The sequence below is a fragment of the Gavialis gangeticus genome, unplaced genomic scaffold, assembly GCF_001723915.1.
Source record: "Gavialis gangeticus isolate Ggan-Ray unplaced genomic scaffold, GavGan_comp1, whole genome shotgun sequence".
NCBI lineage: Eukaryota > Metazoa > Chordata > Crocodylia > Gavialidae > Gavialis > Gavialis gangeticus.
In genome coordinates this window covers 24,873,651-24,888,394 of record NW_017728993.1, presented here as the reverse complement: position 1 = coordinate 24,888,394, position 14,744 = coordinate 24,873,651, and the positions used below count along the sequence as shown (strand labels likewise).

General features: G+C 43.9%; 1 protein-coding gene across 1 annotated transcript in view; it reads left to right on the top strand.

The window, feature by feature from the left end:
- Positions 1-14,744, top strand: part of MAST2 (microtubule associated serine/threonine kinase 2) — a 242,575-nt gene that overhangs the window by 151,634 nt on the left and 76,197 nt on the right. The window contains exons 4-6 of the mRNA XM_019501382.1: positions 2,977-3,052; positions 6,172-6,192; positions 9,022-9,100. Of these exons, the coding sequence (XP_019356927.1) occupies positions 2,977-3,052; positions 6,172-6,192; positions 9,022-9,100 (176 nt within the window). The remainder of the gene's footprint in view (positions 1-2,976; positions 3,053-6,171; positions 6,193-9,021; positions 9,101-14,744) is intronic.

The window sequence follows — 14,744 nt, the reverse complement described above, 5'->3', positions numbered from 1 at the left end:
ACTATTTAATGGCACAATGGGATCTGATCTCCCATCCCAACAATCACATGTCCAGACACATGCATGGCAGAATGCATGATCTTGGGATGAGGGATCAGATCCCAATCATGTTTTTACTTGTGGCAAACCCTGTGACTTCCTGCAGCCTGGCACCCTGGCCCAGGTGACGACACCTCCTCTACTCGACCCAACCCTGAAAACAGCAGGGTGCAGCCCCAGGCAGAGCTGTACCCTGCAATTGTCAGTCTGCCAGCACAGGGTGGGGGGAGCTGTCAACCAAGCACAACAAGGCTGTGTGGCGGGGACCCCATCACACATTCAATTTAAGGTGCAATGAAAACCAGCCACAAAAATATTATACACATTTTTGGAATATTTTTGTGGCTGGCTTCTTATTTTCTCGCACCATTAATTGCCTGCCGGTGTGGCTGGTTTGCTATTTATGGAACAATTCACAGTGTACTCTCACCCTTCATTCCTGAAATGGGGTGCCGCTGAAGTCTTATAGAGGGGTGCTGAGAGCCTGAGACAGCTGAGACCTGCTGTTCAAAATGGCACATTAAGGAATGGAAAGCAACGTTTAAAAAGGGACCTGTTTCCAAAAATTTTGCAGCCTCCAGGTTTAAAATTTCTGGCGAGAGCTGGGCCAAAAGTGTAGAAAAGCTAAAAACATGCAGGGAAAAAGCTGTAGCAGGCATAAGGAGCATAACAGCACTGCATGACGCTGCTGAATAACGTGCAGAAAGGACATTAAATTAGTTTAGGATTTTTCCCTGAAGTCTTGTAGCATTGCTTGTTATTAAATCAGATGTGACTCATGGACCCTCTCTGTAATTAGTGCTCCTCAGGTGGCAGGATGCCGGTCATTACAGGTAATGCTTTCCAGCTCTGCAGATAGGGATGGAAATACATTGGCTTTTACAACCCGCTGTAACAAGTTATGCCACAAAATCGCAGTAGAAGTTTTTGGACCTTTCAGCCCCCTTGGTGAATGCTGTGTTTGGGCAAAAATGTGCCAGTCGTCATTGAGGTATTGGCTGCCTGTGGCCGGCAGGGGACGTTTCTGCAGATTGTAATGGTGCCTGAGCCTTAGCCCCGGGCCTGGTCCACAACCAGGACAGCTACACCTTTATTCTGACACTGTCAACCTCCTTGTCACCGAGTGTTGATTATCTACCGAGTAACGACTCTGGAAGGGCCCCATTTGAGGCAGAAAGTGAAAAGTCTCAGATTCAAAAGTACTCTCACCCTTGGGCAGCAGGAGAATTTACCTTTGCTGAAGAGTATAAAAGCCTTCGATCATCTTTGCTGGGTGAGATCATCACATTTAGGCTTCTCTGATTAAAATTCCTTCAACTACAGAAGAGATGGGAGTCCTGGGACGTTTTTAAAGGGAAGCAGAAATTCCCCTTTTCCCTGTTGTTGTTTTAGAAGCTTCACCCAGGCTTGAGTCGAGCAGAAGAACTAATTGCTTTTCATTTTAGAGATAGAAATAACTCACAAGGGAGCTAATTAACATTCTAGAGTCTGGGTAGAAATATGCCGTATAAATCTGAAAAAGATGTTACTGAAGAATTAATCGTATTTCTGTACCAGACTGTGCGTACCAAAAAAGAGTGAGAACACCCACGTAGCTGAGTTTAAGAAGTCATTACTCAACTTCTTCAGTTATTCCAGATGATCGTTGGGACTATAATCTGAAAGTTTTGTAGTGTTACTCATGATTGGTGACGCTGAAAGGAAATGTCACCTTGATACGTGCAGGTTATTTTGAAATGAGATGTTGCCGAACTTACCTATGCAGGTCAGTTAGTGCCAGTTGTACCCAGTGATCCCTTTATCCCACAGCTCTGTGCCTTTCTCTGGGCTTTCCGTGAAGGCTGGATCATGGCTGCTGTTCTCGGCTGTCAAACCACCCTCTCTTCTTCACTTTCAAACTCAATCTAAAGGCCACAAGAACCAAGTCAACAGTCGATTTATTGAATTGAAACAAAACAAATGCAGCTGCAAGAGTGTCCTAATTATTCGTATCCACCAAGATATCCAGTAGATCCTATATGAAGCTTAGGGTGCGTTCTCTTTGGGGCCACTGCTTTCTGTATTCAGTCGGTGTCAGCTCATCGCAGGTACTTGACACTACTGCTTCTCAGAAGACAGTGGCCCAGATGCTCGTTTTGTCCAGCTTGTTCCTGGTGCAGCGCGGTTTGGAGTTGCCGGGGTGCCCCTTATACCTCTGATTCTCAAGTCACCCTGAGTGCAGGGTGGAGAAGCCTGGGGGCTGCTTTAATTTGCACCAGCTGGTGTGTGTCCTTGGGGAGCCATCGGCCAGCTGGGATTTACTGGTCTATATTGCACTTTGGCTCTCCCCCTTCCAACTCCTACTTCCACCTGCACCGTCTGTTCACATCCCATACGAGGAGCTGCGGAGAGAAGGGAGGAAGTGTGACTTTCTCAACTGCTCCATGTAGCAGAAGTGCAGCTGTATGGTGACTTCAGCTGTGTAAATGTATGTGCAGAGTTTGAGGCTGGGCAGGGCTTCATCCCTGTTCTGCCCAGCAGTTCAGCATTAGCTTCATTCCTACAAATTCTCACTGCCAAGGGGTGGTTAAATGCATTTATACAAGACGTTGGAAGAAACAAAGAAATATGCTGTATTAGTGATTGCACTGGACATTTCTTGTTTTCCTTTAAAGTTTAAGCTGGAAAACCCACATAATGTATATTAAAAAAGTAGGAAGCAACTAATAGTAGAAAGAAAATCTCTCTTGCAGTAGTCAAAAAGAATATTTAACCAGCCGTTTCCCAAGCAAGTGCAAGTTTCAGAGATCTAAATTGTTAGTTATTTGCAAATACAGATCTTAATTGACCCTATCCCCACAGCGTGTCATCATTCATTAGATTTTTTTTTTTTTTAACGGGAAGAGAATTTGTTGCAAAAGTAACACCGATATGAATGTTCTTTGCTTTCCCAAACAGGTAGCAGCCCGTTGGACAGTCCCAGGAATTTCTCTCCAAATGCACCTGCTCATTTTTCCTTTGTGCCAGCTCGCAGGTAAGTTAGTACACTTTCTGTCTTGTGACTGGCATGTCACAGCTGCCAGAGGTACGGCGTCCATTAGTCTTCTGAAAGTCGTTATTGTTTTTTATTAGCTTTTTGTTTGCATTGCAGTAGCTCCCAGAGTGTACCAATATGCCTTTCAGATGCAGAATCCTTTTATGAAAACACACAGCCCGAACAGACAAAGGCAGAAGGCTTGAAAGGGAAAGGGTGAAGTCGTTCCTAATCTCACTGTATAACGTCCTTTTGCGAGGAGCTCAGATACCATGGGGATGTGTAGCATTAGAATAAAATAGAAAGTATAAAGACTGTTGGAGAAGCAGACAAATGGTGCATTGAATTTGTCAGCCATAGCGGGAAGGGGAGGGTGCAGGATTTGAGGGAGAAGGTCATGACATAAAGAGATATGGTTGGATAGGTAGCCAGATGCATATTAGACTTTGAATAACAAACTGGAACCTGAGCTGGTATAAGAGTGGATTCAGAGTTGGGCAGTAAAATGGGCAGATTGATGCATAGGGGAGAGACTCCTATGGCTGCATTTGGCCAGGACGGAAAGTAGCTACTTGAGCATGAAGTTCGCCCGAGAAGAGGAGGTTGCATCAATCAGGATGGGGGCAGAAGAGGTCTGAACAAGAATCTCAGGTTTAGGGACAGATAGAAAAGGATGGACCTTAAAAATGCTTGAAATGGGAGGAAGTGGCAGGCTTTAGAAACAGCCTGGGTATCTGGCACAAGGGCGAGGGAGGTGACAAAGCTTCCCCTTGGGGCTTGAGTGAAGGTAGGCGAGAGAAAGTCTCTTCAGTCAGTCAGCTGAGTTGCCCGCTGTCCTTGTGCCCCCGGCCTCTTGCTGGAAGCAGGCTCCATGCTCTTGTGTTAGCGCTGAATAAGGCAGAGCCTGCGCTGATATGACAGCTCGACAGCTGTGCCCATCTGGCTCCGTACCTGTTGTCTTAGGAGGCGAAGGAGCAGCTGTTGCTTGGTATTGGCCAATTTAAAAATGACTGAAGGAGACTACGTGTCCCTATTTGAAAAATGGGCGTTCACAGTCTCGCCTGGTTCAAATAAGCGCAGCACCACTGAAGCCAAAGGGATTATGCCATTTTTACAGCAACTTAACATTTGGCTCTAGGATCGTGAGACGAAAAGCTGTAAATAAAACAGGAGTTTTAACTTCCTTCAGTCTGTAGCTGTTCCAGTAATCACAGCAACATCACTTTTCAAGTCCTTTTTGCAAATGGCACACAGACCTTTAATAATTAAAAGCCCGAGTGGTGCATTTTACACCTTTGCATTACAGCACGTGAGACTGTCTTCAGTAACATAACGGATGAGGGGAAGCTTTGCCCTAGTGAAGACGGCTTTTACTGTCTTGTGAAAGTATGTACTGCAGTGCGTTCTCGCTGAAGGTTGAACGTTTTGGCGGTGGCACGCAGAGCATGCGCTAGGTTTAACCTGCAAAGCTCCCGGGCTGCTGCTCTTGTCCAAGGCTTTCGTAGGCATAATGCTGCTGTCTTATCCAGGGTACATTTTTAGAGCAATCGTTTTGTGGAAGCGCATTTGATTTGGTAGTTAGGATTTACTGCGGTTGTTAACATCGTTAATGCTTGGTGCAGGAAGAGAGGAGAGAGCTAGATAAGAATGGTGGAAATAATATTTTGTTTCAAGAGAGGAACGTTTGGGGAAAATGCTGTAAATAAACTCCAGTAGTTGATTTTTCTCTTTGGGAGTATAAAAATGGTCACTATTGTCTAAGAGTTCAGCAAACGTTAAATAGTGTTGGCTTCGTCTTTGTGTATCTGAGACTGTTTTCATTTGTTCTTGTAACAGGAAGTTCTTCAGAGAGATTTCAGGTTACAGATATTGTTAGTTAATAGCCACACTGGTTATACTCTCTTTTTTTTTTTACATTTCATTTGCAGTAGGCAGTGGGAAACAGCTTGGCTCCCCCAGTAATGGCTTAGGTCAAGTACTATTCTTACTGTTGCGGGCGCAGGGCTGAGAGTCACCGTTGCTGCCAGATGCTGTACAGACATGAAATCCAAACTTCATCCCCAGAGAGGGTGCAGGATGAATTACAGTCTAAATAGCCTCCTTAAAGCCACACACCAAGTCAGTCTCTGAGCCAGGGTAGAGTAAGAGCTCTTGATTTCCAGGCTGTTATCCTACCCACTAGATGAGACAGCTAACGAGGGTGTAAATCCAGATGAGATGCCCCCTCACCCCTGCCCTGCCCAGGGTTTGAAAAATGTATTTTGTAGGCATATTTCTATTGCAGTAGAAAGTGGTATTGTTAAGGGTGTTGGACATAGATGTCTCTAGCTCAGCGCTTCCTCCTCCTGTAGATTTGCTGAACTTGGTCTGATTTGGGTGTTGATGCACAGTTTGAAAAAAGTTCCCTGTTTTAAAAAAGAGGGAGGGGAAGCAGGGACGGGGAGAAGAAAGAGGAGGAGAAAGAGAGACACGTGGTTATTTAGAATAGTCGGCATATCCTTATTTAAGGGATCTTCGCGTGGTGTGGCACAGAAAGCTTGTGCCATGGGTCATTGGCAATGCCGTGCTTCATTTATTCCATCGGACTGGAATTTTCCATTTCTTTTTGTCCGCATCAGGCCCTAGATATCATTTGTGTCTTGACTCCTCCCGTGCCCACAGGCCTTGCTATCTAGTAAAGAGGAATTTTCTGCCCTCTGCATTGGCCTCTCTTCAGAGATGACCTGTTTCATGCAGTATTTGTGGCTTCCTTTCCCAAAACACGAAATTTCGACTGTAGGAAATATGGAGATTCTGTTTAGACCTAGCTTTCTAATGTGAAGGCCAGCAGTTTCACCGCTGACCTTCACAGGGTCCTTGCCTCTCTTTTGACTGGAAGTTAATCAAAAATTTGTTCATAGATGGATATTTAATGCATATGCATCTGCCTCTCAGGATCGGTATGCCCAGCAGTCTCCCGTTATAACTAAGATGTCCCCTTCCATGCACACAATATTATATTGCCTTCAGTAAAGGTGACTACAGTGAGAAATGTTCATCTTTTGTTACTGGTTTCCAGAAATCATGTTCTCAATTATTTTTCCCTTCCTCATTATCACTGTGCAATTTCTTCCATACAGCCATGGACACAGAGCAGACAGGTAATGGGCATATCAGCCATTGTATGCAAGTGTAATGCTTTTTTGCATGGTTGGGCACTGTGTATGTGCCTAATGAGTTGGTGTTGTAATAACCCCATTTAGGCATTCAGCTTTTACATTTTGGGAGTAAAAATGAGGAATCTCTGAACTGCAACTTATAATTAACAAGGATCACACTAAGAGAATTGCTTTGTTCTTAGCACAATTTATCATACTGACCTAATCTAGTCCACGTTGCATGATGTTATCACAACTGCCGCAAGCCTGTTTTCCCTAAAACGATATTTTAATAGTTCTTTCTGACCAATGTTAGTTCCAACTTAATTTCATTTGGATCAAAATTTCAAAATGAGATAAATAATTTAAGGGGTGTCGTTTTGTAGCCGTGTTGGTCGTCTTTGCAAGCTTTCTGGCATTAACACCCTTCATCAGGCTGAGGAAGCATCTGCAGTTGGTCTGTGCTTTCCCTGGAAGACCATCTGGGAAGATGCCGCAGATGCAGATGCTTCCCCAGCTTGACAAAGGGTGTTTGTGCCCAGAAGCTTGCAAAGAAGAATATATAATTCAAATTTTTCTTTTTTCTGATGTCCTCTCCTAAATTGGTTTTAAAATACATCTTTCTCACTGAAATAATTGAGACATATTCTGCCATTTAAAGAGAGAATTTTCTTTCTAAGTCTTTTTCTTCCGTTGAATTTGAAACAGAATTTCTGCCGGTCTCTTGTTGCTGTTTTCCAGTGGTTAGACACACATTTTCTGTGCGTTGTGTTGATTGTTTAGGATGCTTCTCCTAATGTTGCATCAGTTGTAGCAAGAAGTAGGGGCTGCCATCTTGGCAGAGTGGGTTGTTCTTTTTCAAATGGGGGGATGATTTTTGTCCATTTTTGCAACCAAAATATGGAAGTCCTTCAGAAGAAAGTAGACTAAATAGTCTGCTACTTTGCATAATTTCATTAAAACTTGTATACTTTCTAGACTCTTTTTAATTTGTATACCTACTTCATTGCTACAGTAGCTGTGCTTCTCAAGTATTAATAGAATTTATCTTCCCAACTTCCTTATGAGAGGGGAATATGCCCATTTTACATATGGAGAAACTGGGGCACAGAAGATTATGGGACTTGTCAAAGGCTCAAAGAGGAAGTATGCGTTTGAGATGGGACCTGAACACACAGCACAGAGAAAACATTGCAACAAACAGGGACGAATCTCTTAAATATATTTATCTGTCAAAAACACACACACAAATACAAAACCCACTTGTGTCTAAATGGGGTTTAACTACTGTATGCATGCAGTAGGACTTGTTTCTAAAGCTTGAATGTTGTGATTTTGTGCATGCAGCATGAACCCTTTTTGGTGTTTGAAAATGGGTGTATTTTCTCCGTGTGCTAGTAGTAAAATAGACTTGTAGAGAGGAGAGGTATGGGTCAATATAAAAGCTTAGGCCCCCCCAAAATACTTAAGCGTGTCCTTAATTTCTAGCACGTGTTTTAGGTGTTTTCCTGAATCCCAACCCACAAGTGGGTAGAGAAAGGCATTGTTAAGTTTACAACTGAGTTTCCCTTCTAAGCTCAATTTTTATCCTTCAGTAATATCCACAGGAGAGAGGTCATATCCTAATGTGGTGTATGACTGTATACCAACCCCAAAGTTTATATCGACAGTGCTGTCAGAAGCTCTTTGGTCTTTAATTCATTTTCATTTAGTGTGATTAATTATTGACGATTTCCCTCTCTTTTGTAATTAATAATATTGGTGTACTTAGGAATATTCATATATTTATAGTTCTGTTGAAGTGGGATACAAAACCCCGCAAAATTTAGCATCCCTCTCAGGTTAGTGTCAACATTTGTCCGGCAATTGGAGAGAAGGCCTCGGTTTTTGAAGACAGAGAGAGAGAGATTTATTAGATGTAGCTTAAATGAATTCCATTTTCTCCCTCTTGAGTCTGATTTTTGTGAGGTTGTGGGGGGTGATTAATTTTTCCAGAAGCAATTGCATATTTCAGGGTAACCATGTTTGGTGTTAAAATGAAGTGTTCCCTGTCGTTAGCATGCTTCAGCTCATGTTGTTTTTTTGCATCTTTGTATGCCATGCTCCTTTGGGTCCTGGCCTGCGCTGGGGAGTTCTCCATGTGCTGCACGAGAGCAAACAACTACTAATAGTGTAACCCGCAGAGGGAAATGTGACCCCCGAGGGAATCCCAAGCCCTGGGTGCTCCAGGATAGAGACATGTTGCAGCTGGGGATTTATTTCAGTTGTGATCCATTTCACGAGTTTTAGTGTAGTGGTAATGCCAGCTGATGAGATGAACAGAGCACACTGGGATATTTAGCCATACGACTGAACTCTCCTTTTGCCCAGTAAACCAGATACTTCATAATGGCATGAATTCGTCTCCCCGCTGTGTTCCTTGTGTAGGTTGGAGGACCAGGGAGGTATGGCAACAGTAATTCAGGGTGTTACTCAAAGCCCACCATTGCTGGTTGTCTCTATTGAGCAAATTTTGAAAGTAAAATCAATCATTTGTCCAATTATTTCCTTTTAAACACAAAGGATAAAGTTGTAAAAAGTATCTGAACTATGTAGGAATTGAAGTAATTTAGGAGGTTAAATTCTGTTGACTTTCATTGGCACATATGTTCCCAAGTTATTTAGGTGCATTTGAAGATTTTACCCAACATACGTTTGAACAGAAAACATTGCTGGCAGGACCACTGGGTTCTCTGGAAAACGCTATCTAAAACAAAGGGTGCAAACCTGTTAGGAGAGGGAAACATGAACTACACCGGTCATCAAAATAATTTCCCCTGCATCTTTCCCCAGAACGGATGGGCGTCGCTGGTCCCTGGCCTCCCTGCCTTCATCCGGCTACGGAACAAACACCCCCAGCTCAACCGTCTCCGTGAGTGACCGACCTTCTGACGCTATTTGATTTGTATAAACACGCTCTAACAAATCTACTTTGAAACCCTTACTAAAATATGCAAGGTCTTTTTCATTGTTTGCCGACCATGTATTTAATACACTAATTTATTGCAATGATCGGTTGTGCTGCTTTTCCCTCCATCTCTCAGTTCCTCTCATCCTGCACTTTGCCTTCCACACCGGTGCCAGTTGTAGCGAAGCCCTCGGCTCAGTGGAGAGTACGTTGCGTCAGCAATGACACTTGCTCTGGCGAGACTGAGCGCTTCCCTGTAGAAAGCTCTCAGCTGGTTTAAAACCAGGATGTGAAATTCTTCCCCACTTTTGACCTCGAGTCACCAATGGGTACAAGAGCTCTCTGCCAGCATGCTGCCTAAGAGGAAAATTGATAATATACATCAGTTTGGTATTTCCTTGAAGTTACGTGTTCACGCTTTACACGAGTGAACGAACCCACCATGACCTGAGCATAGTTCATTACCAAAAGACGGATACGCGGTTAACAGAACGGGAAAGAGATGGGTATAACCCCCTGAAACTTCATGTAGCAAATCAGACTCCTCGATATGGAGGAACTGTAAATGATACTGTAAACTCTGGTTAATTCATCACCTCAAGGGGATTGGTAATGAGGACGAGTTGTGATGAATGACTAGTTACCAGTAGTTAAACTTTTTCAGCATTTCATGAAATGTGTTTTGCAAGTCATATTGAGGCATAGTAAAGAAGAATTGTTTACACTTTTAATTAAGAAAAATAAGTGCATATTTTATAAACCCTGGCTCACTAATTCTTTGACTGTACAGATAGAGGCTTAATGTAGAGTTTTTTTACTACATTAATGCAGAGTGTTTTTTCTAGGAATGATTACTGGTGGAGCAAAACAGTCAAAAGATTTTTGCTTTGCAGTCTTTATTCTTGCCTGGACTCTGTCTTGTTGACTTCAAAAATGCTGAAGAGTACCCAGTGCTTTGCACACCACAGCTGGCTTGAGAGGTGCTATGGAGGATATTTTTTAAGATGACTAATTATGAGGAGCATATTTCATTTTGATTCAGTGTTGGAAACTGCTAATTATGTTGTGTTGGAAATCCCTAATAATGCTTTAAACAATGAGGAATTAACCAAAGTGTTTTGTGTCCAGATCACTAGGACTCTGGCTGGGATTCAGTGCACTGACTATGAAGACTGTAGTGATGTTATCGCAGTGACTAATGGACCAGATTTCACTGTAACTGAACTCACCCATATAACTACATTAAAGAACTTTTTTAAGGTTGTTGAGACAGGCACACAAAAGCTAGTGGCCTGTCCAATCTTAATTTGACCTCTTGTACATATGTATTTTGATGGCACAGTTTTCATTTACATAATGGCATATTATATTTGCTACAGGGTCCCTGTCCCATGCAGTCTCCAGACTGGAGGGTGCTCACTTAGCTGCAATATTTTCTTTTTTACTTATTGTGTGGCTTCAGACCTTAATACTTCATGCTGTTCACACCCTGCTCTGAATATGGGATTAAATCCCTCATGGGTTTGGCTATAGAGCACAGGCACACAGAAAAGAAGGTCAAAGGTATCTGCTAATTTTAGATACCTAAAATTAGGTGTGAGGTTATATGAATCTGATTTTTCAGAGTGCTTAGCATTATGCTGTGCTTTGTATTTCCAAAGCACAGCTCCCTCTGACTTCAGCGTGCAGCTGTGAGGGCTCAGCATGTCTGCAAATCAGACCCTCAGCATCTTTAGTGAGATGCTCAGGAAACGGAGAGCGTACACTTAGCCATTACCTTTGAAAAGTTTGATATAAGCAACTTAGTTTACCGTTGCAGAGGAACCGCGTGGCAGAACCAGGGCTAGAATCGGTCCTCCAGGTTAGCACTACCCTGCCATAATGAGCAGGCCATCATTTCTCTTCCTGCAATCACCCGCCTCATTCACTGCCAGCCTTCCAGCTTCTGCTGCAGCTGATGTGAGTGCCGTAAAAAGAAGGGCCTTTCCGACCTCACAGTCTTGCTCCCTTCCCAGAGCAGGTCCATTGTATAGAGTGGAGGAGGTAGGGGCCTGATTCATCACGCAGACCGCTGTCCCTGGAGCAAGCAGAGTAGCCGATAGCCATTGCAGGTTGATGCCTCTGGAGACTGGTGGAGGGGCCTGAGACGAGCACTTAGATCGTAGCAGGCAACGGGGTAACGGGAGCTGGGCATCCTGGTTTCATTGTAGCAAGGAGTTTGCTCCTGCAGACACAGGCTCGTCTGCCTGTTCCTTTCAATGTACCCCTCTCTGCCTTACTTCTTTGCTGTGCTGGCTCCTTGTCTTAGGCCCGTTCTCTTGTCTGCCAAGTCCGATTTGTTACTTCTCAGGCCTCACGTAGTCTCCTTTTCCAGCCTTGCTGTCTGCTCCCGCTGCTAGTCTCAGTTGTCCCTCCCTGGCTTTGCATCTGATTCGTCTCCACATCCCAGCTTCCCCATCTTGGTTTCTTGTCCAGTATCAGATCTCCTACCCACTTAATCTTGGCTCTTAATTCCAGTCTCCTTGCCCAGACAGTCCCATCTTCTCCAGCCAGCTCCGTGGGATGCCATTTCCAGTCCTTCCCAGCTTTCCCTCTTCAGCTCCTTGTTACGATTCCTGTTTCCGCCCCAGTCCCAGTCCCAGTCCCACCAGACTCCTTGTCCCTTCCAGCCCTCCCCATTCAGCCTGCTTTTGTCTGCTGATGGTTCAAATTGGAAAGGTCCTCTGTGTGCTGCAGGCCAGCAGAAGATTTGGACAGGAGCAATGAAGAGCGCAGGACGGACATACTTCTTGCTCATCGCTGCGGTGCCTGGCCCCATCCTGCTCCAAAGCCAGTGAGAGCAGCCATTGAAGGGCCAGCCTGACGTCTGTCCTGTAACTGTGGCTGGAGCGTGCTCAGTTCCTCCAGAGGGTGGTGGATACGCAGTTTGTCAGCCCTTGGGGTGTGAGATGCTCAGTGAGAACAAACTCTTTGCTAAATTTGTAGTCCCTGTTTCAGCATATGTGAACTACAGGTTTTCAAAGACCGGGCAAACACAAGGCAGATTTTCATGTATGTAGATGGCAAAAGACACACGGTGACACAGGCTTCCACCTGTTATTTCCGGTCCCCTCTCCAAAGCACAGGGGTGCTCGAGCTGTTCAGAGGGAAGGTTGCAAGAATTTTTTAAGTGAACAAAATTTATATCGTCTGTGCCTTGTTCCCTGAAACAACTGAGCGGTAGCTGAAGTTCCCCCACTCCCACTGCACTGATCCAGGCTGAGGCGGATACCCATCATGGAAAGCGTTAGCCCAAGTGGTGGAAACTTTGTAAAGTTGTAAGCAAAAGAAAAATCATCAGGTAATCTTAAAAAAAAAAAAGCAGCAGTCCCAGCTGTGTCGGCAGCACATGGTTTTGTTGAAAACCAGGGTGTCTGAGCCTCCAAGAATGTGAAACCTTCCTGTGATCCTAACATTCATAGTAAAATAGAGCTGGAAGGGACCTCAAGCAGTCACCTAGTCCAGCCTCCTGCTCAAGGCTGGACCATCCCTATTCGTCCATTAGTATCCCAATTTTACAATCATAGAAAGGCATTAATACATTAAACACGTTGCTTAAAAATTAAGGTGAGAAAAATTCTTAGGATTGGTTAAGTCACTGTTACATTTCTAAACCAATTGCACTTAGTGCTTATTTGCAACAAGTTATGTCTTCCAAGTACTTCATGTATTTTAAGTAGCTTATCCACCTGACACCTCTGAGAAGTAGTAGGTCAGCTGTCTTGCTCCACATAGATGTGGAAACGGAAGGAATGAGAGCTTGAGCGGCTTGCCGAAGAACACAGCAGGTGTGGAGGTACTCCAGGGGCTAGAATCAGGGAGCTGGGGCTCCCAGTCGTATGGTCATTCCACTACGTTGCGTTGCCTCTTAAAACTACCTTTTCTTTTAATAACCTCCTTCTTTGGTGGTGTGCCAAAAGCAAGTGGCATCCTGGAACCAGTTCAAAGCGCCTGTTTTTGGTAGCCTGAATTGCCACATTGCTGTTTCTCTAATAAGAATCATCCTCCAGTCTCTGTGGGCTTTAGACAGCACTGATACCAGTTGAGTCAAAGTACAAGACACCTAGCTGTGCGAAGCTTGCTGAAAGGTGCATATCTAACCTCTCCTGGCTTTTTTCATCCTCCATATTGCTGGTGTCCCAAATCCCTCTTTCCATCCAAATGCCTGCTGCCCTTTTAAATTTCAGATATTGTAGAGAAGCCACACGTTTCTTCTCATGTAAAACACTCAGTGCAGGCTTCCCTTCAGGTGTGTCGACTTAGAGCAATCATTTGAATGGGCTAATACACAATTATTTCCTTAAGTAGCTAATTTGTTCTTTATTTATTAGACTCAGAGTTCGTGTATAAACGTCAGCAGTCTTAGCTGAAAGCATTTACTTAAAATGAGCTGGCTAATTTTCTGGTTTTAACCACGGGGAAGTTTGCATGGCTCTCCTGTAGGTATCAAATTCAGTGACTTCATTACTTAAAAATCAATAATGTAGCTAGGTTTCACTTTGCTCTTGTGATCCAGCATTTATGTATTCCTTGAAGATGTTTGAGAGCTCAAGAAGCCTTTGGCTAAGGAAAGTCCATCTCCTAATGCTTTTTAACCACAGGTTCTCCTTCATATTCCCCAGTTCCAGCCCTGCATGAAATCTGATTGCTCTTGATGAGACAAAGTGGAAGGCAGGGTTTTGCTGGCACACCATAAGTGGAATAATATTTTTAAATGACCCTGTTTTTTCGGTGCTTGTGATGCTGGAAGGCAAACACTGTCAATTCTTGACAACCAGTATGCTGCATCTCTGGTTGTGACAGTGCTAATGACAACACCTGAAAAGAACGTGATATATATTGGCTCTTTTCAATGTGGTTGGTTCTCATATACTTTTTTTTTCCTGCATCAGAGACATTTTTGCAATACCAGAGTCTCTTAGGAGATTTCATAGTGGTGCCAGAACACATCATACTTCATCTACTCCCTCTCCTTCCTTCCATAGACTCCCTGCTCCAAGAGTTGCTGCAAGGAAGGTGGAGAAGGGAGCACCCACCTTTTTGTGGGATTCATCCATGCCTGGAGACTTTTGCAGGTGGTTTCTGCTCTCCCTACACCGCTGAGCAATGCACGGGGAGTGGATCTGGACCAGTGGGCTGCAGCTACTATCATATTTTGTGATGGTGTGACCTGTAGCCTTGATAGGTTTCTAATTCCCACCATGCAGGTCTCCCCTTAATATGGGTAGTCAGGCTTGGATACTGAATAACATACTAAAATTCTTCAGAGCAAATTCTCTATTAGAGGTGGGCATCTCTAATCTGCTCAGGTGTTTGTATTTTGTCTGTTTTGGGGACTTTTTTTCCCCTTTAAGTGCAGCTCTTGGACTCCTGAAAAGTTTGTATATGCCTGGTCTAAACAACCCCCCCCCCAATATAAAAAACTGTATATGCTATCAGCACTAAAAATGTGGTGTTTTTCAGTAAGTCCTGGCCAGTCTTAGACAGACTTGTCAGCACTTGGCCTCAACTACTAAGCTATAGTTCCTAGCTTTTTTTCCCTGAAAGCTCACTAATATCTTCAGCAGCA